This window comes from Fundulus heteroclitus, chromosome 6 (assembly GCF_011125445.2).
Source record: "Fundulus heteroclitus isolate FHET01 chromosome 6, MU-UCD_Fhet_4.1, whole genome shotgun sequence".
In the NCBI taxonomy this organism is placed as follows: Eukaryota; Metazoa; Chordata; class Actinopteri; order Cyprinodontiformes; family Fundulidae; genus Fundulus; species Fundulus heteroclitus.
Window position 1 is genome coordinate 1453026 of NC_046366.1, and position 24489 is coordinate 1477514.

Genomic DNA, 24489 nt, shown 5'->3' on the forward strand with positions numbered 1-24489 from the left:
AAGCAGATGAAAGATCCATTATTGCATCAACTGGAGGGAATAGCAGCCAGGGATAATGGGCGCTATGGATTATGGGATTGTGTTGTGATATCATGAAATGGCCATTTTGACAAGCTTTACCAGTAGCCATAACTCCTCTCCTCCATGGAGGAGAATTGAATAGAGCACCAAGCTAGCTCCAGCTCATGTCAGACTTTGATCTGATCATAGGAAACAGGGAGTTGGGTGGGGTTGTAATAGTTAAAGCATTTCTAATGACTTTAGTAGGGAGCCCTTAAATCTGCAACAGGTATGGGTTTGGAAATGCATTACAATTGTCAAAATCAGGGTCCAATTAAAGAATGATAGTTTGATTGTGCTTGGAAGAACAAACTCCAATTAAAGTTTTGATTTCTTTTTAAGTGTGGGCAGTTCATGACTTATTCAGTTTAGCTTGTGTGGTTGTTTGTTTTCTGGGTGGGATTGCTGTCTGGAGATCACCAGTAGACTCTTGGTGTTCTTCTGACTCCTGGTCGCTTTACTAACTTCCAAACAGGGGCGAACAGACCGTAAAGAACCGAATCGCGCAAAGCTATGTTGTCATTCTTTACGTTGGTAGAAATAACTACCGGCAGTGGATATAGACAAATGGATTTCTGGCAAGGGTTCAACTTGATACTGGAACAAATAAATATAGGCCGGAACCGAAACTGAGTGTTTAACAAAGATCCTGTCAGTTCCCTAAATGCAAATTATGGATCAGCTAGAAAGACGACCTTTACTCTGGACACGTTCTAACAATATTTAACAGACGTTGGTCTCATGAAATAACATAAGATGAAATAAGAAGCAGCTTCCGGCTAAGAAACTTCTTACATACCGCAGTGCAGCTGCAGCTCCGACAGGTTCAGCTCTGTGTTTTGTCACGGCACAAAACAGACGTTTTCTGCAGCCTTGGGCGTAAAACAATAACTGTCACCACATCCAGCTAAACCAGAGGGGCGGGGCCGATGCACGCAATGCATCGTGGTATATTGAGTGCACAACGAGTCTTTCTTTCTTTCTTTCTTTCTTTCTTTCTTTCTTTCTTTCTTTCTTTCTTTCTTTCTTTCTTTCTTTCTTTCTTTCTTTCTTTCTTTCTTTCTTTCTTTCTTTCTTTCTTTCTTTCTTTCTTTCGTACTTTTTACAAAATGGGATTATTTTTGATACATTTTCAATCTCTTATTTAGCTTTTAACATAAATATAAAGTCCAGCAACAGGAAACAGGTGTTTTAAAGTGCCAGTGAGAGAATCTGATCAAACACAGTGACTGCAGGATGTGGCACAATAAACTCTAACCCGGGACCTTCTTGCTGCAGGGCAACAGCGCTAACCACTGTGAAACTGAGCACCTATTTATTTATTGAGCTTTATTTCACCCGAAAATCCAACTGACTCACAGCAGCTCACAGTTACATATCATTCACAAGAAATCATAGAATAAAAGAAAAACATAATGAACAGAATGAGAAAACATGCCTCATGAATAGAAAAATTATTTGCAGCTACATAGCACATCCAATCCCCCTCCATCGTGTGCTTGTGACAGTTCTTAGGGAGCATTCCAGTGAGTAACAGAGCTGAGTCAGTCATACGTCATTACGCAACGGAAATGCACATGGATGATTCGAATCATATCCAGGCCTACAGCCTTCCAAAAAAGAACTACAAAGTGCAGGCTCTCTTCTCTCTGGACATTTTTGTTAATTTCCATGAGGTGGGCTGTGCTTATTATGCCATGCAAAGCATTGTGGGATTCCTTATGGCTCCTTAGCACTAGTGAGGGACATTGTGAGCTCCCTATGCCAAATTGACTCTGATAGGAAGCATACAGGCTCCTTTTCCTATCTCCTTCCTTACTGACTGCACCATAGACATTATACAGTCCGATGGACTGGCTGATGTTTCCGTGCGGCTGCCATCTTGGATGTGTCTCTCTCGTGCCCCCAGTGCATCTTTTTGTATTGAGGAAGCTGCATGCGCAACTAGAATAAATCATAATTTTTACCCGATTTTTACACTAGTTCGTTGCAAACCGCAGAGATGTGGTTATGATACATGATGCTGTCAAATACATAAAAGCATAAAACATAAACATGTTTTCATGCTGAAACATGTTGCTTATATGCTCTAAAGACAGACATATGGTACATTAATGCGTAAATAAATCCGTGATTTCATACGGAAAAACTTTGTTTTATGCTATCTAACAAAGACCAAAATGTGGTATGGCAGTTAAATATGTAAATAAATACTTGCTTTCATGCTGAAATACTTTGTTTTATGCTCTTAAACAAAGAGACATGTTTTTTACATATTAATAAATGTATAAATTTCATATTTTAATAAAGCAAAAAGTTTGGTTGTTCATTAAAATGTATTTCTCTCACGTACAGCTTGAGCCTTCATGGCAACAAGATACTTAATACTTTTGCATGCACACATGAATACAAAATGTCACTGCAGCAAATTTTCTCCTTGGCCACTCCGGTTCACATTACACATAATGAGATAAAAACCGACAAAGAAACAGGCAATGAACAAGGGTTAAATGTTTATTTTTTTCGCGTTCAGGAGTCACATATAACAAATAATGAGGTGGTAGTGTGTAACGTATGACTAGTAACAGTGGGGTGATTTAACACGTTGGACTGCAGTCTCCCATCAGGGGTTGACTGCCCTCACAGCTCTTGGGAAGAAGTTTTTTCTAAGCTTATTTGTTTTGGCTTTGAAGCTTCTGAAGCATTTACCTGATGAGAGAGCAATACGCTGGGTGGGATGTGGGATCCCACCCACCCAGCGTATTGCCTGGTTGGGTGGGATCAGTGGAGATGCGTTTGGCCCTTCATTGGACTCGTTCCGCATAAATTGAGTCTAGATCCTGCAGATGGCATCCCACAATCCCCTGTGCTGTTCTCACCACCCAGGGGTTTGTGGGATGCCGTCTGCAGGATCTATATGATAAGTGTGGTGAGTGCAAGTGTTCCCACAATAAGGTGGGAACATAATAGTGACTATGTGCTTGTTTCTTGGTCAGATTGGGTTTTGGGCTGCCCCTTTTTCTGGAACATCTCAGGTCTCAACAGATTGAGTCATTATTATCAAATTCATTTTATTGGCCTGCTAGCAGTATCTTTTTTTGTTCCACTGTTATCATAACAAAACAATCCCTTCTGTTCTATGTGTGTACATCATGGTTTTTCACATGACCTTGAGTCACTTTTATTTCTTATATCACTCCTCCCTCCCTGGTTTAAGCATATGCAGCCTTTATAAATGAGGCCCCTGATCTTGATGCCACTGGAATACTGTGGGGTGATTTGTACATGCTGTACAGGGGAAAAAAACCTTTACACATCTCACAGACAAAAGTTAGATGCAGGGCAAAGACCAAAAAGACCCAACAGCAGCAGCTTTGAACTTGCAATATTTCAGCTACATAGTGTGGTTTTCTAACTGAGGTATCTAAAAGGATACCTTTCTGGCCACACAATATAAGATCAGGGTATTCAACAAGTATTAAACTTTCTTATTGTTGCAGTGACATTAAAGTCGTTGTTTCCATCTACACATACAGTATAAATATATTGTTTTTTTCATATTTACTATTATCCCTTTAAATTTTCCATACATTGATAAACTGCAATATCACAACTGTGAAACTTGTTAAATCAGTTTAATACACTAAATTAAATGAAGCTGTCTTAGAGTTGCAGTTTATATTTACTGACGTTTTTGCATTGATAAAGAATATGTGTTGATGTTATGTCATTCATGTCATTTTTTTAGATGCAATTAAATTACTTTCTTTTTCAGAGATAACAAAAGTAGATCATACATCAATTTGTGAACATTTAATAAAATAACATTTGATTTGGTGTGCTTTAAAAAGACACATATTTAATATTAACATAGTTTCTGTAAGTAAATATGTCAATTTTTTTGACAGACTTCTGAGCTTATAGTTGTATAAATCTGGCTTGTATTCTGCTCCCTGTGGGTAGGGTTCTACAAAATTTCAGTTTGTAAGCAATCCTAAAAGACTTTAACTTCAATTTTATAAAAGAAAAACATTGATGATCCAACATAAATAATTCTTTGTGTTTTTCTCGTATTTTACTATTAGCACTGTAAACAGAGAGAGAGAGAGAGAGAGAGGGGGCAAAAGGGCATTTGATACAGTAGGGATGTAAGAAATTAAAGCATACTCAAGGCCATGAGAAAAGCCATGAGGCACACACATAGAACAGAAAGGGTTGTTTTGTTCTGATAACAGTGGGGGAAAATGATACTCCTAGCGGTGCAATAAAAATAATTTGATAACGAACAAAATTTAGGACCAAATCCCAATCTCTCAAGGATGTTAAACAAATTAAGATACTGTATTCTTTTAAAGGCTTTGTGGGCATCTTGGGATATTACAATATCTTGATCAACGTTATTATCAGCAGTGTATATCAAATTAAAAAGGCGACAGAGATTACTGGGAAGTTGTTAACCAGCAACAAATCCTGTCTGGTCAGGATGTATTATATTACTTATAACAGGTTCAATCCTTGCTGCTAGTACTTTGGTCAATATCCTATGACATCCGAATAGACTCACTGGACGAAATGATTCACATTTAAGTGGATCTTTATTTTTTTAAGGGTCACCGATATCATAGCCTGGGACTGTAGCGAATATTATAAACGAATACAGTGAGGTTATGTATTAATATAAAATAAATTAATAAACGATACAAAACAATACTTCAATCTTCTTCTACTTCTGAACACAAACTGTCACAAAACATATTAAATAAATTCTTTTATCATCATTCATTCATTCATTTCTATCACTTATTTGAGTTATTGAATTGTTAATTGTAAAAAAAAAAAAAAAGCGGCCGCTTAGTTCGCTTTTGCCTCGGGCCGGCCCTGAGAGAAGGTAGACACCCAAACACACATGCACACACACATATTGGTATGTGTATCATTGTGTGGAAGTTCCATTGACTTTCATCCATCCATCCATTAGCTATGCACGCTTATCCCTCATGGGGTCACGAGGGGTGCTGGTGCCCCCTGGACAGGTCGCCAGTCTATTGCAGGGCAACATAGAGACAGACATCACAAACAACTATGCATGCATACACATATTGGTATGTATATCATTGTGTGGACCTTCCATTGACTTTCATTAATTTTATATTGCTTTCTATGCCCTAACTCTGAACCTAACCTCAAACCTAAGGTTACAGGTACATACCTAACCCCCACCTTAACCTAAACTCAATTCACACCTTAGCCATAAACCTAAGCATTAGCCCAATTTGCATTGTGTGCCCCTTGCAAAATGTCCTCACAATGCCAATTGTTTACACAACGTTGGTGTACTGTCAAGTTTTGGTCCTCACAACGATAGACAAACATGCACACAGCTCAGTGGATATGACAAGTAGTGTATAAGCTGTATTAAAGTGATCTTTCTCTAAACATCATGAACTAATTTAGTCATAAAATAGCAGATTGTTTTTAGCGTATTTTTAGGAACCCTTTACTCTGTTTTCTCAACAAAGGAATTTGTACTTACCCTCACTAGTAAATTTTATAAAATTGTGTATTTTGTTAACATTCCAGAATATTTTTTTACACAAAAACTTTGGGTAAAAAAAATTGATTTCCTCTTTTTGTGTGTGTTTTGTTTTACCTTTCATTTTTTGGTCTCTCAATTAGATTGTTATGATACCGCACTTGGGTCAGTCTTGCTGATGTTGATAAAGTCCTTTAAAAATAAAGTGCTGCTGTATGGTGATATATTTTTTATTTATTTTTGTTATTTATCATACTTGGACAAGGAAAACCAATTAAGTCTACAGAGCACATTATACAAAGCAAGATGGTACACTGCAGTTAATATATGAGGAAAAGGTTGATGCAAGCATAAACATGTTCACAGTTCAACATAAGTTAACATTAAGTTAACATAAAACTCTCAAAGAAAAAGGGGAGAGGATCATCACTTTGGCTCCTAATCCATGAAGCCCCCGTACCTCTTCTGTAGCCCACTTCCATTTTCCCAAGAGGATTTTAGAATGCCACCAGTCTTGCTGCTATCCACGAGCCATTCAGGTCTTCCCACACGTCTCATAAACCCTCCGTAACGCTTCTTAAGACCATGACCCAAAACTGCCTCAAGAAGATTGCCTTTTACCACATCCTCTTCAAGATGACCATTGAAGCCTCCATACCTCTTCACTGCCTCGTTTTCATTCCTACCTTCATCCATGCCATCATTTTTTGTAGCGCTAATGATCTTTAAAATCCCGAGTCTAAGGTTTTCTTCCTCATTGTGGTTTGCTTGTTTATTCAGCGCCCCCTGTGCAGACGACGAACGACGAGACATGAAACCTCCATAACGTTTCATGAAGCCTCCGTACTTTTTGCCAATTTGGTGTTTGGGTGAACTTACAGCCTCTTCAGCCATCATTGCTTCCACAGCTTCCTGATTTGGCTGCTGAAGGAGGTCAGCATCCACAGAAACATTGTCATCAGTCTCAAATAAAAAGTCCTTGCACATGCGAAGTCTCTGGCTATCCATCACACTCTCGCACTCAGGTGAGCATGTCTGGAAGAAAAGAAAACATGCCATTATGTCTTTCATCATCAGCCTTACATACTTATTTGAGCATGTGTGTTCTTCTTCTATTAGTATTAAAGTTTTTCACTTTATTTTGAAGATTAAATGTGACATAAAACAGCAGAACAAAATCTTCTTGTTCAAATAATTGTCTTGATCAAACAACATGAGAATTCAAGGGCTCCATTGTGGAGCAGTTAGCTCAGTTGATTTACAACCAAAAAAAAAAAAAACTGGATTTGTATGTAAAACAATAATCGGGCAACAAGACAAATTTGAAAAAAGTCCTTCAAAGTGGGCAGTGATACATGGGAAAGGGGGAGCGTGCTGTGTTCAGGTTTGGAGGAAAGCAGCAGATAACTTGATTGGCCATACTGAACCATGAAGAGTGAGCAGAGTTACACTGGTAGTCACTGTACGCTTCGGTCTTTTAAAATTAGAATTTTGACAAGTCAAAATCTAATTACAGATATCTATAATTCAGTTTGGCCTAGTTAGATTCAAACTATTTTGACATTCATGTGTGTCATCATATATATCTGTAATTTGGTTTTGACTAGTCAGAATGATATTAGCTATATCTTAAATCAAAATTCATACCAGTCACAGTGACATTACTACTTGCCAAAATTACATTGTAGATATGTAATGGTAATTTTGAATATTAAAACTGATTAAATGTAAAAATGTCTTGCCATATATCTCAGCGGTACAGCTACTTAAACCAGTTTCTCCCAATTACATCACAAAATCTTTTGAACCAATAGCAATGTGGATTCGAAATTCAATGCAAGACCACTGTTTAACCACAGGAGGGCGCCACACAGACAATTTTAGACACAAATGCAGTATTTCAACAAATCAGAATCAGGATCAGAATCAGAATCAGACACACTTTAATAATCCCAGAGGGAAATTACTTTTGTTACACGCTCCAGATATACACACATTTTTATATATATATTTACAACATTCCACACAAAATAATATAAATATATACACACATAAGTCAATATATATATATATATATATATATATATATATATATATATATATATATATATATATATAGGGGTTGGACAATGAAACTGAAACACCTCTCATTTTAGTGTGGGAGGTTTCATGGCTAAATTAGACCAGCCTGGTGGTCGATCTTCATTAATTGCACATTGAACCAATGAGAGCAGAGTGTGAAGGTCCAATTAGCAGGGTAAGAGCACAGTTTTGCTCAAAATATTTTGCAATGCACACAACATTATGGGTGACATACCAGAGTTCAAAAGAGGACAAATTGTTGGTGCACGTCTTGTTGGCTCATCTGTGACCAAGACAGCAAGTCTTTGTGATGTATCAACAGCCACGGTATCCAGGGTAATGTCAGCATACTACCAAGAAGGACGAACCACATCCAACAGGATTAACTGTGGACGCAAGAGGAAGCTGTCTGAAAGGGATGTTCGGGTGCTAACCCGGATTGTATCCAAAAAACATAAAACTCCCCAAATCACGGCAGAATTAAATGTGCACCTCAACACTCCTGTTTCCACCAAAACTGTCCGTCGGGAGCTCCACAGGGTCAATATCCACGGCCGGGCTGCAATAGCCAAACCTTTGGTCACTCGTGCCAATGCCAAACATCGGTTTTAATGGTGCAAGGAGCGCAAATCTTGGGCTGTGGACAATTTGAAACATGTATTGTTCTCTGATGAGTCCACCTTTACTGTTTTCCCCACATCCAGGAGAGTTACGGTGTGGAGAAGCCCCATAGAAGCGTACCACCCAGACTGTTGCATGCCCAGAGTGAAGCATGGGGTGGATCAGCAGGGGCGTAGCCAGAATATTTTTACCGGGGTGGCCAACATGGGGCACAAAGCTAGTGAGGGGTGGCCAATAGAAAACCCTTTACAAACATATATACTATACTATATACAGTACACAACCAAACCCTTTCTTGCTAACACTTAACAGGAATAAGTAGGTTTAGCAAATAGCTGAAAATGCCTGTATACATAAAATAATCGACTCTAATACTTGTTCACACAAATGTACTTTATTTAAAGTTCAAAAACAGACAGTCACAAAAAAAACACATCAAATTGTGGCATGAACCAATAAAAAATTAATTTTCTTAAGTCTTGCAGTAACCAAGACATTTTTGCTGTTACAGTGCTTGCATATGAAATATTTAACAAACAGGTTATGGATTTACCTTTCTTACATATGATCTATTAAATACACAAGTAAATCATTTATTTATCTTGCACATCGTTAGCCTCATTGTATAATTGACTAAGTCATATTTGAAAGCTTTTGGAAAGCAAGGACAAAAAATTATAGGAAGAAGCACATATTTCATGTAACAGCAATTTCAGGGAAAACAGGGAACAACAGTCATATTTTGACTACAAGGTTATACTGTATGTGTAAGAAACATTTATACCTTTACTTAGTCTGAAACAAAAATAATTACTTTTACAAAAATAACTTCCCAGCAAAGATCCATAGGATCCATCTCTGGTTACCAGACTCAGTTCAAGCCATTTATATGTGTTGCACCAGTCTTTAGAAAAGCATCTTCTTCTGTCCCCTTGACAGGTTCGAGGGAAGATTTTTAGTTGTGGCTGCTTGGACCGCTCTACTCTTGACTGGGATATATCTATAATGAAACAGGAGCGAAAGTCTGTTATTCTGACATTAAAATGATGATGACAATAACAATAAATAATAATAATACCAGCCTCCCCATAGTTATGATAATTTCTAGCTGTATTAATGGCCAATAGGCATTTCGATTCAGACAAATAAAACTAATATACACACACACACATACATACATACACACATATATATATATATATATATATATATATATATATATATATATATATATATATATATATATATATATATGTGTATGTATATACAAATACACTTAACAAAACATACAATTCTTCCGAGGATATTACTTTCTAGACAATTCATTAATTTCATTATTATGGCCACATGGTCATAACTTCACCTGTCGGTGCAGGAACACCTGCTTTCGCTACAGTTTTAATACACTGTACATATGTGGACACACTGTATATGCCTTATGCACCTTTTCATCCTTTGGCACCTTCTTTTGTTTATTAAGCTGATGTGTGACAAGTGAATTTCTCCACTGTGAGATCAATAAAGCCTATCTATCTATCTATCTATCTATCTATCTATCTATCTATCTATCTATCTATCTATCTATCTATCTATCTATCTATCTATCTATCTATCTATCTATCATCATGCTGCTCTCTGTTCCTCTCCCCCATCCACCTCCTCTTTCTCCTTCTCCTCCTTCGTTCTCTGTTGCTCCCCTGTCATCTCTTTATCTCCTTCTGCTGTTATTTTCTTCTTAAAATAAGAAGACATGTCTGTTGACTTTCACTTCGTTGTCTGGAAATTGACAAACCATACAGAAGCCCCAGCTAAGAGCGGTAGCTACGTAACTCTTTGAAAACTTGTCAAAAAGACAACAAAAGCCGCTGTAACAGGAGCTGATACAGTTCATATATCCCCCTCTTCTTTTACAAACGAATGATTTGACTTATTTACTTACCGTTAGTCTTATTCGCTTTCTCCCTTCCTTGTACCACCGTTGAAGGCGAGCACGTGCTGAGCCGTAGTTGTCTGAGAACGCAACAGCGGCTAGAAGGGAGGGGGAGGGAGAGGGAGGGCGGACGGGCGGGGGAGGGGGGAGCGGCAGGGTGAGCTACGGTGCGCAAGAAGGTCAAGAAGAGCGGCTTTGCTGCTGGCTGTGCATAATGGGATGAAATGATAAACTGACGCTACTACCATTTACACTGGCGAGTGGGGTGGCCAGTGGGGTGGCCAGGACATCGCCAGCGGTGGCCGTGGCCACCCCTGGCCACGCCCCTGTGGATCAGTGATGGTTTGGGCTGCCATATCATGGCATTCCTTTGGCCCCATACCTGTGCTAGATGGGCGCGTCACTGCCAAGGACTACCGAACCATTCTGGAGGACCATGTGCATCCAATGGTTCAAACATTGTATCCTGAAGGAGGTGCCATGTATCAGGATGACAATGCACCAATACACACAGCAAGACTGGTGAAAGATTGGTTTGATGAACATGAAAGTGAAGTTGAACAACTCCCATGGCCTGCATAGTCACCAGATCTAAATATTATTGAGCCACTTTGGGGTGTTTTGGAGGAGCGAGTCAGGAAACATTTTCCTCCATCAGCATCACGTCATGACCTGGCCACTATCCTTCAAGATGAATGGCTTAAAATCCCTCTGACCACTGTGCAGGACTTGTATATGTCATTCCCAAGACGAATTGACGCTGTATTGGCCGCAAAAGGAGGCCCTACACCATACTAATAAATTATTGTGGTCTAAAACCAGGTGTTTCAGTTTCGTTGTCCAACCCCTGTATATATATATATATATATATATATATATATATATATATATATATATATATATATATATATATAGATATATATATATATATATATATAGATATAGATATAGTAGATATAGATATAGATATATATTAATCGCATAATTTGTCCGATTAATCATGAATAATCGCATTGTATGCGCAAACTCAAAAGTAGTGTAAAGAGCACTTTTATTTTAATGTTCTGCTGCCATATGAACAAAAGTGTTGTAACATTTGTAGCACTTATCTTATTTTATACTGGATATTTTCAACCCATCTATTGAATTTAGTGCACTAGTTGATCTTTTCTTCATAAGAGAACAGCAAGCACTGCAGCCAAAATATGGCCTTTTTTGACCTGCTGTATATTAGCCAGTCCCTAAGCTTGATGTATCATGAAACTGTTGACCTTTTGGGTTTTGTGGTTTTTATTTTATTATTACAATTAAATAATAATAATAATAATAATAATAATAATAACAATAATGTTATGTTCAGTGTTTTTTCGCTAATCCACCTCTTATATGTTTCAATCCTTATGTAATTTTGTCTGTGTTGTGTGCACCTGCCTGTTGCTTTAATCCTATAAATTTCCCCGTCGTGGGATAAAAAAAGGATTAGCTAATGTTATCTTATCTTAAATAACACTTTTTAATATATGTACTGGGTTATTTCAAGGTCTTAATTACATTTCTGTGTGGGCTCCAGTAACATATGATAGATAATATCTACTTTGAAAGTTAACATGAACTGCTGCTGAAGATGAACACTGATCTACCTGGATGTTCCATGGAGGACTGAAACGCCTCAGTCAGAGACGTCTGTGGGTCTGTCGGGGCAATGACAGAAGTTTCGTCTCCTCTCTCCGTTTCTATGGCTCGACGTTTTCATGTTTTTTCACGTACTTAGATAAATGTGTTGTGTTTCCACTGAAATGAACCGGCTTTTTACAAAACATACAGCTTGATTTCATTTACGGTATTAAAATAAAGCCAAACGGCTTTCCGCTGCTGCGGTCTCTCTCAGCTGTTTGTGTGTTAAGTTTGTGTGAGAGTTGAGTGGGCGGGCCAGGCTGAGCCTGCGTGCTGATTGGCTGGCGCCGCTGATCCATGTACGAGAGGGGAGGGGGAGCAGGAGAGTGCTGCCGTGCCGTGACACAGCGCGCTGCAGTCAGCGCGCGTGCTGACTGACACTGACTGAAAGCATGTGAGCAACATGCATTAATGCGCGATAAAATAAATATCGCCGTTAATAGTCTAATGAATTAACGCGAAATCAACGCGTTAACTTGCCCAGCCCTAATATATATATATATATATATATATATATATATATATATATATATATATATATATATATATATATAGATAGATAGATAGATAGATATAGATATATATATATCAGTGATGTGCAGTCAGGGGAGGCAAGTGAGGCCAGGCCTCACTTGTCATCATAAAAACAAAGAAAGTATATAACAACATAATATAAATTTTGATTCACTCAGTCATTTGTAATAAGTATTTTTTTTATCTAATTCCTCATTTTCGATCATATTCTCTTTAAAATTGCAGACTTCTCGCTATTTTTCATGTAAATCCTTGGTGGTGCTTGATAGCGAAGCCGGTGAGGCCGCAGCGAGCTTGGCCTCCCCTGGGATTGCGCAATCCCATGTTAACTACGATGGCTTCCATTCCATGACTGCATCTTCCTGTCTCTAGATCATAAATTCAATTGTTCAAACAATTCTGAACTGATTTTCCACAATTTAATGTATGTGGATAGCTTATTGTGTTTTGGGCATCAAACTGTGTGCAGATAACAGGTTTCCGTGTTGCTGCGCCACATGGACTTAAATTATACGTGGAGGTAAGACAGCGATAATTATTCATGTTTTGTTTTTGTAATAAAATGTGCATAATGTGGGTTATAGTTTTTAAATGTGTTACAAATGCAGAAATCCATCATAACTCATAAACTGTTACCAATCAAATGACAAACAATTTAGTTTTATTTTTTTCATCAAAGAATCAATATATAAATATATATCAATATTTTTTATTTTCCTCAGGAAAAAGAGTCGGCTTTGGCCCTTTTTGTAGACTGCCTCGGTGTTTCTAGTCCAGTCCAGCTTATTGTTAAAGTACACTCCCAGGTACTTATACTCCTACACAGTGTCTACAGGGACCCCCTGGATGGAAACAGGGTTCACAGGTGTTTTTGCCCTCCTCAGATCCACTATTAGCTCCTTAGTCTTTGTCACTCCAAGTGACAAAGTTGCCCATTACTGTTCTATATTCACTCTCCTCACCCTTTTTAATGCAGCAAACTATTGCTGAGTCATCAGAAAACTTCTGAAGGTGGCATAGGAACGAGGCAGGACGAGCGTTTAATTCCGTTAAGAATTAAACGCTGAAAAAATTACGTCTCTACCATTTACGGAACAGGAGATATGGAGCGTTGTTTGAGGCAAAGTTCTCCATTATAACCCAATAGGCAGCCTCTGACAGAAAGTCTCTGCACTTCGGTAGACGGCCTGCTGCAGCTGTGTCAGTGAGTTTCCATGACGACGGAACTCTGAGGGCCAGAGGGAGACGCTCCATTCGGATAGAATAGCAACTTTCAACACTCACTGCAGTTGCTGTGAGTAATGTAGCAATCTGAAATTCGCACAGTCACTTCCTCTTGACATTTTAAAATTTTCAAGTGACTTTCAGCGATTTGTCACTTTTCTGTCTCATTTTGGATTTCACATGCTTTTCTATTGGGCCTTTGCTTCCAACAGGACCTGGCATGATGCCCAGACACGACCCAATTGGCCAATACAGCACCAGCCACATGTGGGAAATGGCGCTACTGACCATTTTGGTCAAATGTTGAGTTCTGTCCCCAGATGTGGTGAGGCTGAGTTTCTAAAGGAGGCCAATCTGTCCCATAAACTTTGGTCACGTTTGGTGACATTAAGTATTGGCACCCCTTTTTGAGGCACTTCCCAGTACAGGATTTGGACCAAACTGACAGAGTACAATCACCCGGTGATACTGAACACAACCTTGTTAGCGGCTAACGGTTAGCATGTTGCTAACCGGAAGTAGCTCTAGGAAGCTCGTACAAACTTCTGCTTCACAGAGTCTGTACTTCCTTTAGAGAGAAAGCTCCACAAGAAATTTGACCTACGTCAAATTTTTCAAATTATTCAAATTTTTCAAATTTCTTCAAACTTTTCAAATTCTTCAAAATTCTTAAATTTTTTCAAATTCTTCAAATTTTACAAATTTCTTCAATTTCTTCAAATTTTTCAAATTCTTTAAATTTCTTCACATTTTTAAAGTTTTTCTAATTTCTTTAAATTTTTTTATTTCTTCAAATTTTTCAAATTCCTTCAAATTTTTCAAATTCTTCAAAATTTTTCAAATTCTTCAAAAACTGATACTACTACTACTACTGATACTACTACTATTACTACTAATAATACAACAACTACTACTACTAGTACTACTGATACTACTACTACTACTACTACTACTACTACTACAAATTCCTTCAAATTCCTCAAATTCCTTCAAATTCTTTAAAAACTGATACTACTACTACTACTGATACTACTACTATTACTACTAATAATACAACAACTACTACTACTAGTACTACTGATACTACTACTACTACTGCTACTACTGATACTACTACTACTGCTACTGATAGTACTACTACTACCACTACTACTACTAGTACTACAAATTACTTTAAATTTTTCAAATTCTTCAAATTTCTTCACGTTTTTTTAATTTTTAAAATTTTTTCAAATTCTTCAAATTTTACAAATTTCTTTAATTTCTTCAAATTTTTTAAATTCTTTAAATTTCTTCACATTTTTTAATTTTTTCTAATTTTTTTAAATTCTTCAAATTTCTCAAATTCCTTCAAATTTTTTAAATTCTTCAAAATGTTTCAAATTTTTCAAATTCTTTAAAAACTGATACTACTACTACTACTGATACTACTACTATTACTACTAATAATACAACAACTACTACTACTAGTACTACTGATACTACTACTACTACTACTACTACTACTACAAATTCCTTCAAATTCCTCAAATTCCTTCAAATTCTTTAAAAACTGATGCTACTACTACTGATACTACTACTACTACTGCTACTACTGATACTACTACTACTACTGATAGTACTACTACTACTACTACTACTACTACTACTACTACTACTACAAATTACTTCAAATTGTTCAAATTCTTCAATGTTTTTCAGCTATTTTTTCTCTTCTGCATTGATCTTCTGCATCTTCTCCTCAAATCATTCTGCAGATTAGCATTCTCACTCGCTATTGCGTAGGAACAGCTTTTTCTGGTTATTATTAATATTCCGTACGGTTTTGTGCGTCTAACTACTCCCGCATACTTCAACCGATTTCAACGATTTTTGTACCAAAACGTTCGGCTCGTTCTCGACATTACTGCTATATCTCGTGGTTATGGTACCTTTTATACTTTTTGAAGTATTTGTACTTTTTGTGCGTTTTTTGCTCCCATTGAAATGAATGCTACATTCTGATACAACTGATGTTACTACTACTACTACTACAATTGATACTTCTCCTACTACTACTGATACTACTAGTACTAACACTGAACTACTGAAATTACTTCAAATTGTTCAAATTCTTCATGGTTTTGAGCTATTTCTTCTCTTCTGCATGGATCTTCTGCATCCTCTCCTCAAATCATTCTGCAGATTAGCATTGTCACTCACTGTTATGCAGGAACAGCTTTTTCTAGTTAAATATTTGTGTTAGATCATTGCATTGAACAAACATCTTTCAACTATCCAAACAAATTACAACACAAAATTTAACACACACACACACACACACAAACTAAGTAAAAAACTTAAAACAATTATCATTTACAAAATTGGTAAACAGTTTAACTTTTCTTTAAATCTGCATGTTTTTGTGTCTGCAAGTAGCATCATGCACAATGATATTGTTGCTTTTTAATTGCTCATTCAGTTATTTTAAAGGAACTTTTAAAAAAAAACTAAAATAACATTTGTCATTGCCAATACAATACAAAATAATCCCATGGAGCAATGTTCAAGGTATAACAGCAAGCAATCATCCAAAGGAAGAGATTATGTATTTCTAGCTCAAGCACCACAGAGTAGTTCACGGATTGGTGATGTGCGTGTCTGCTGATTATATTTTTCGCATTTTTTAGCTAAGCATATAGTTGAAACACGAGAAATATATATATATATATATATATATTCTTGTTCCATTAAAAACCTAACAGTTTCTCTTTCAAACAGGTTATTTAGCTGCATAAGTAGCCATCGCCTCTCTAGGCACTGAGCTTATTGGCCACGCATAACAAAAGCCTGTGCAGAAGCAGTTAAAGGTAGTATACAAATGAGCCGCTGCTTTTCCCACCCAGACATAAATATGCCACTAGGGGGGATTTTAAGGTGAAAACATCTCAAGTTTAAACACAAAGTTTATCATTTTAAAACCTTGGAAACAGTCATTTAAAGCACTGAGGGATTTCTTCATAACGTCAACTACCACATTTTGTAATACAATGAAAATTGCAATTTTCTCCGAAATTTAGGGCTTTTCATGCTTTACCCAGTTTGTGTTTTGACGACTTGTTCCTACTTTTGCCGTGGTGCATCATATTTGTGAAAATAAGGACCAGAATATCTAGGCAGCACTACAGGACAACCATGTTAACACTTTATTGGCAAGAAACAGTTGATTTGGTTGTGAGTTACCTTTTACCTATTATGTTTCCTTTTAAATATTTAGGACATATCCATGGGCTATTCAAAACATGGTCATTACAATTTTTGCACAAATCATTCTCAGATAATGAGATTTCACCTCCCCAATTTACCTTTTTTGAGCTCTTTTTAGAGTGAGCTGTTTGAGTTCTCTGTCAGTTATGTACAAGTAAGCTTCAGCTCTCTGTGTCCCCCCAACCACTCAAAGTTTACACTCACAATTTATACTAGTGCATCTACAAATGCACAATGGTACAACAATCATCTTTGACCCAGAGCCAGACCAGAATCTGAAGAAGTGAAGCCTCCTGCATAACCAGGAAACCATGCAACAGTTTCTGAATGATAAGTTGTCTATTCCTGCAGGGTAAGGTGACCAGATTTGTGAAAACAAATCTGGGGACATTTCTAGCTCGTACATAAAAAGCAATACATCTCATCAAGATGAAATTAGGAAACAGGGACAGTAATAGTTTAATTTATTTTGACATATTTATTATATTATTATTTATTTAGACAACAAAAATCAAGTGTAAAAGCTAGGAATGTGCCTCTCCATACTTTTAGTATATCATAAGATTAAAAAAATAATAAATTGATTGTGTTATATAGAAAACTAGAACTGTGTCACTGGGCTGGGGCAAAGTGGTGGGGGTGTGAGTGGAGGGGTCAAGGGTGGTTAGCAGGGCTTTCCAATTTTGTGGGGCCCGAAGAGTTCTGCTGCCCCCTAAGGGGAGAGTTCAATTCAATTCAATTAAATTTTATTTATATAGCGCCAAATCATGAAACATGTCATCTCAAGGCACTTTACAAAATCAAGTTCAATCATATTATACAGATTGGGTCAGATTATACACGAGGGTGACACGAGGAAAAGAAAAATCAGTAAATACAAACATTTAGCCTGTGCCTGTGGCTGTCGGTGGAGACAGAGTTTCCCCACCTTTTCAAAAAAGTGCAACAAGTACTTATTCTGTTCACATCTACATACCTATGAGAAATTGTTTTTTTCTGTGTTAACATCAAAAACAAATAGCAGTCAAGCCTGCATGTAAAGGATGATATATGTTTCTTATTGTAAGTTGGCTGCATCAGGAGCCTGTGCATCTCAAAGAAGCAGATTAATTTATCCTACTAATGGAATATAAGCACAGCTCCACTACTTACTGAGCTTCAGCAGCTCCTTTGTTTCCTGTCTTTCATTACTGGACAAGCTGATTAATCCAGGTGTGTCTGGCTGGTTACTGAGGTCAGACACACCTGGATTAATCAGTCTGTCCAGTAATGAAAGACAGGAAAAAAAGTAGCTGCTGAAGTTCGCTTTGGGTGGTCAGCATGACTGGAAAAGCGATATATAAATTCAGTCTATTTACCATTTATGAAGTTCAGGAAGAGGTGGAGCTGTGCATACAGCCCGTTTGGGATGAGAAAATGGGTTGTGGTGATGTGAAAATTCAAATTATTTAGTCAATTCAATTTTATTTATATAGCGCCAATTCATGAAACATGTCATCTCGAGGCACATTACAAAGTTAAAATCAATCGTATTATACAGATTGGTCAAAAATTTTCCTATATAAGGGAACCAGTTGATTGCTTCAAAGTCCCGACAAGCAGCATTCACTCTTGGAGAAGCGTAGAGCTACAGGGAGAGTCGTCTGCATTGTCCAGCATTGTCCACCTTTGTCCATGGCTGCAAAGCCATGGACAAAGATGTTAAACATGTTCAAAAAAGAACAGACTTGGAAATCCCCTTGACATGAATGCAAGTGATTGTGTGTGTAGTGCAGCATGACCATGTATAAACTTACATAAAGTGTGTATAACTACATTATCTGTATGTGTATGGTAGTAGTTGATGAGCAAGTATATTGTTTGCTCCTACAAGGTGAGTTAACTCCGGTCAGTACTCAGCTAACATGAGATCATCTCTGGTTTCTTCAAGGCCTTCTGTGTCTGAAGAGCCATCAGCTACGGTAATCAGGCATTGTGGTCTGAGAGGTCTGGATAAAATAAGAGGAGAAGAGGAAAAAAATACCACTAAATTGCCTCTTCATTCTGCCACAGCTGGTGGCAGAATGTTCAGTGCAGAGGCTCAGAGAGAGGTTATATCCTGAGACATTGGGCTTCTCAACTCAAACCTGAGTCACTGTTTTACATAGCATACTTTGTACACTACATTACTCAGTATGTTAGTTTATCACTCAAATCATGTCAATGCTTTATCACTTGAACTTTATTAATACTCTTCTAAGTAAATTTTTCTCCCTTCTTGTTGTTACGCCAGTTCAGGACGTGACAGCCTGCATTAGTTCGGGACGTGACAGACTGCATTTTCCATGATGCAATGTGGTCAAAATGGCCACCAACTACCATCATGCAACACGGCCCGGTATTTGGTATTTATTCCAATCCCACACGGCAATCGTTCTTCTTTGGCACACCGCCAGACTGGGAAGACACCACAGCTGTTTCACTCCATAAGTTTCCACCCCACGCGCCACGTGCTCGAACTTCTCGCTGGACCAAGATTTACCGAAGCAACTCCATCCCTGCACTGCTGATGCAGGAGGTCGACTCTAAAAAGTACTTTTCCTAACTATGGGGTAAAAGCGGTTCCATAATAAACTTGTACATAGAAGGATAGTTGTGTCCATATTAGTCAGAAGTTGTGCATAAAAAACATTTGTAAACTCATAATAATTTAAATCGCATTCAAAAGATACAACATACAGTTTAAATAGTTACAACTTCAATAACTAATAAATACAAATTTCAAGTTTAAATTTGTGCTTTACTCTTTATGAACACAAACAGCAGCGGCTGCTTGAGAATACGGATTTTTTCTTTGAGAATACGAATTCACAACAGTGGTCTGACGTCACGGTTTCCAAGGCTGGTTAATGGAGCACAGAGTGCGAAGATAGGAGCCGCGCATGCGCTCTTCAGACTGACCGTCTCTGAATGCACCGCGGCTGCAGCTTCATTCCAGACAGCGCAGAGCTCACAGTGGTAAGTTAAACACTCCCTTTTCTGCTGCTGTTGTTCAAAAGTACGTTTTCAGATCGTTTGAGGCGAGAACATTATACTTTTAAGCTTCCCTACGTGGCCTGTTTACAGAGTTAGTGCGTAATTAAAAAAAAAAAGAGTGATTTATTTGTTTTGTGTTTATCAAGCTGACGCGTGTTGCTTTATTAACTCAATAATTGCTGGAATAAATTGTAAATGTCTCCAAAGAATGACAGCAGCATATAAAATGGAGCTGGACCATAATTTAATAACAATATATATCAGTCGAAAGACGTGTGGCACAATAAGGGGAAAAAAGGGTCGATAAAAGTTGGTCTTAGAGACAGTTTTTCTTCCTTCCTCTTAGCCTATATTAGTTGATGCTACAGTCACTGCTTCCTCTCGACCAATCGTAATCGCGGACCCAGGCACACCGTCACAAAGCCCCGCCCTCTCAAACCACAACACACAGCACGTGAATATGTCGCAGCAAGGAGCGGCGGAGGAAAATGTCCCAAAACGGGGTTTTACTTGTTCGCCAGCCTGACTGAAATAAACCACAGTGAACTGTAACATTTGCAAGGAACCGCTAAAAACAAAGTCTGGTAACGCAACCAACTTGTTTCATCACGTAAGCCGCTCACTACCGCAGCAGCGCGAGCTGTGTCAGCCCCGCGCTGCTGCGCGTCATCTTCTTAGGAATCTTATGGAAGTTCTTCCAAAACAAAGCAGGTACAGCAACTAAACTGGGCTTCCTTCTTTGTGATAAAATGACAAAGCGTCCTGGCGGCGTAAGGACATCACCCATGCAGTAACGTGCTTCATAGTGATGGACATGCTGCTGCTGTTTTCTGCAGCTGAAAAACCTGGCTTCAGACAATTACTCTCCACTCATGATCCGTGATATAAAGTTCCGGGCTGCAAGTTTTTCTCTAACAGCGCCGGTCATTTTAGTTTATTCTTTGTCAGTATTTAATAACATCACCCAGGTCTCTTAAGTTAAGTCATTTTTCATAAAAAAAAAAAATCAGCTATAATTAAAAATGTTGGTTAAATAAGAATTAAATTGGGATTGAGTGTTTGTGTGTGATATATTAAAAGTAAGTCATTTAGCAATATTATAAGAGCCAGGTTTTAAATCTTTTTGATAATTATCTATCGATCAATATGCATTTTTTTTTATCAATATGCTTTTTTCTATATCGTCCAGCCCTAATATAAAATCTATAAATATATCTATAAATAAATTCTATAAATGTTTTTCCTATCTAAGTGAGTTTCCTCTGAGTGAGGACACGAAGAATCGAGAGAAGAAAGAGGGAAAGAAAACAATAGTAACAATATATGAAAAAATACAGATATTTATTTTAGACAAATGTTTTAACTTTGGAACAGAATGAAGGTGTAACATATTCAACAAATTAACAGTTACTATCGTGGTTTAAAACAAAGAAATAACTTCTATTCACATCTTATACAAATAGACAACACCTACAAACATACAATTAAAAATAGTTGGAATGGAAATTAATTTACTGATTATTTTATGTATTTTTACAGGTAATGAAAAAAATGAAATGAAGCAGCACGTGTACATGACTAGAACTGATCTACAAAAGGTCAGGTGTAGTCATGTTCACTTAAACATGCAGCCAGCTGGAGCAGCTTCCTGTCTTCAGCCGCGGGATGGTCATCCTCCTCTGGGTCCACCGTCTCATCCTCCACATCTAGCTGGTCACCTGCTGCTATACAAATACTGTGGAGGATGCAGCAGGCGGTGATTACTTTTGGGGCAAACGTCAGGCAGACCTCCAGCACCCTTAAGAAGATGAAACGTCGCAGTGTCTTCAGATCACCAAAGGCACGCTCAGTGATGTTTATCAGCCTTGTCGTGATGCCTGTTGTAGCGTGCCTCCACTAGACCTGTACCAAATATAAAATTAACTTGTAATTTAGGTAATATGCTGATCTGTCTTAATCTTCTATCCAATTAATATAATGTATGTATCAATTGTGTGTCATTGTTGGCTCTATTTAAGGACAAGAAGGTAAGAGATCTTACTGGTAAGCTGTTTACCTATAGGATGCACCGCAGGCCAGCCAGCAGAGGGTCACCTCTATCTCCTGTGGCCATCCATGGACCTCCTGGATGGGCAGCAGCTGAAGGAGGAGGACGATGGTGGCCCTTCTTAGCCTGAAGGCTGGTTTCAGGTCCCCTTCATTAAAAAATATTTGGAGGATTGGCACAGAAGTGTTTATCCTCACATATTCTGTTTCTGTTTCTTCCTGTAAATAAAAAATGCCAAATGTTACCATAATTGTTTTTTTCAATTCTCACCTTTATACACCATAAAACTATAAATGCTTAACATGCAGATTATTATAGTTCTCAAGAAAGAAAGGGTCAAATGTATAGTAGTAAATGTAACAAATGGCTTCCCTTCTCTGGTATTTCTACCATTTCACTGAAAGAATGAACTGAACTAACTGCACATCATTTATAGATTAATCGCTGTAAAGGTGGACAGACAGAAATAACTTTTTCTTAATGAACAATGCTGTGAAGGTTAGTAGGTGCAACAAAGTAGCTTAACTCTACTCCCTTTACTGTTACTAATATATAAAAATTATGTTTTCATTTTAATTATTTACAGATAAATAGTCACAATTTCAACGTGATCACATGTTTAATACCATCCTCAATGTTGTTTTTTTTAAAGATAAAAGTAGGAAATAGGCTGTCAATCTTAAAAAACCTACCAGTTGGCACAGACGCTCAACGTCGGACTTTTTATTAAAATTACGCACTAACTCTGTAAACAGGCCACATAGGGAAGCTTAAAAGTATAATGTTCTCGCTTCAAACTACCTGAAAACGTACTTTTGAAGAACAGCAGCAGCAGAAAAGGGAGTGTTTAACTTACCACTGTGAGCTCTGCGCTGTCTGGAATGAAGCTGCAGCCGCGGTGCATTCAGAGACGGTCAGTCTGAAGAGCGCATGCGCGGCTCCTATCTTCGCACTCTGTGCTCCATTAACCAGCCTTGGAAACCGTGACGTCAGACCACTGATGTGATTTCGTATTCTCAAAGAAAAAATCCGTATTCTCAAGCAGCCGCTGCTGTTTGTGTTCATAAAGAGTAAAGCACAAATTTAAACTTGAAATTTGTATTTATTAGTTATTGAAGTTGTAACTATTTAAACTGTATGTTGTATCTTTTGAATGCGATTTAAATTATTATGAGTTTACAAATGTTTTTTATGCACAACTTCTGACTAATATGGACACAACTATCCTTCTATGTACAAGTTTATTATGGAACCGCTTTTACCCCATACCTAACCCACTTCGATTGAAAACTGAGAGCCGTTTATTTCCCGGTGATCGTAAAAGGGACCACGCTTTCGTTTTGACCGAACAGAGCGTCTCAACAGCCCAGAGAGAGACTTTGGGGACCCCCCCTTTCCTTGCTGCCTGACGGACCTGCACTCGCCGAAGCGCTCCAGGACATCCACGGCTTTGGAGCCGGGACATCCCTGAGACAACACAAGTAACGGGGCTTTCCCTTTTTTTTTGTTTTTATTTCTCTTTTCACCCGTAATGTGATTTAGGTGTGCCTGGGCAGAAGTAGGAGTTTAGTTTAATTCTTGTTTACTCCAAGACGGAGTGTTTTTAACTGCTGAATATTTCCTGTTTTATGTGCATGCATTATGAAAGTGATTTTGGCTGTGTTGATTTGCGGTTCTTATAAGTGGCTCCGCCGAGAGCCAATTTTTCCATCTTTTCCCCGTTCTATCTTTCCTGTCCTTATCACTTCAATCTCTTTGTGAACCTCGGTTCGCGCTCTTCTCTTAAATCTCTCATTCGGGCCGCCTCTATGGGTGCCACCCCACATCAGCGTAAGCGTTGATTACGTCATTAAGACCTCCCCCTTTACGTATCACTCAAGGTGATGCATAAAGGGTTACGTGTCGTCATAGTCGCCATCTTAGGGAGGCGCAGCATAGCTAAGCTGTAATGAGCTGTTTGTCTTTTAATGCTGCTGCGTCAGTGCCAACGTCTTGAATGTCGTGTTAAAACAACTGAGTGAACTAAGATTTGCTGCCTCTTATTTTAACCCATTTTTGACTCTTATTTCCACATATATTTTGCATGTTTGGTTTAGTAGTGAGTAGAGTTCCACGGTTGTCGAATCAGAGAATTACTGTAACAGGGAATTGCTTTTGGTTCAATAAAAGCAACAACCTGTGGAATAGTAATTGTTTGTGTTCATTTCAATTCACAGTTGCATGGTCTTTCAGAATATAGAGTTACCACTTTCCGTGTTAACATCTGACATTAAAACAGAGACACAATTATTGGATGGTGATATGGAGTAAGGGTTTAAACTCTAATTGCAGTTATATTGGGGTTCTCATAGCTTGCTGGATAAATCTCATCAGTCAGAAGCTGATCGGATAATCTTGTTCCAGCATAAATGAGTTCATAACAGCTAATTAATAAATGCATTAGTGGTATTTAGTTTAGTGCCTTATAATCGCCACCATTTGAGTCATATTTTGTTATAGCTGCTATTTTAGTTTGAATAACCT

At 37.9% G+C, this 24489-nt stretch overlaps 2 protein-coding genes across 3 annotated transcripts in view; both read right to left on the reverse strand.

Moving 5' to 3' along the window:
* The window catches only part of LOC105920835 (short chain dehydrogenase/reductase family 16C member 5), a 60881-nt gene extending 59892 nt beyond the window's left edge, over nucleotides 1–989 (reverse strand). For both annotated transcript variants that reach the window (XM_036137820.1, XM_021312868.2), the window contains exon 1: nucleotides 860–989. The gene's annotated coding sequence lies outside the window, so the exon portion shown is untranslated. The remainder of the gene's footprint in view (nucleotides 1–859) is intronic.
* A 4697-nt stretch (nucleotides 990–5686) lies between these two features.
* Nucleotides 5687–24489, reverse strand: part of LOC105920838 (proenkephalin-A) — a 34772-nt gene continuing 15969 nt past the window's right edge. Inside the window, exon 3 of the mRNA XM_036137821.1 lies at nucleotides 5687–6628. Within this exon, the coding sequence (XP_035993714.1) occupies nucleotides 6032–6628 (597 nt within the window). The 3' untranslated portion in view covers nucleotides 5687–6031. The remainder of the gene's footprint in view (nucleotides 6629–24489) is intronic.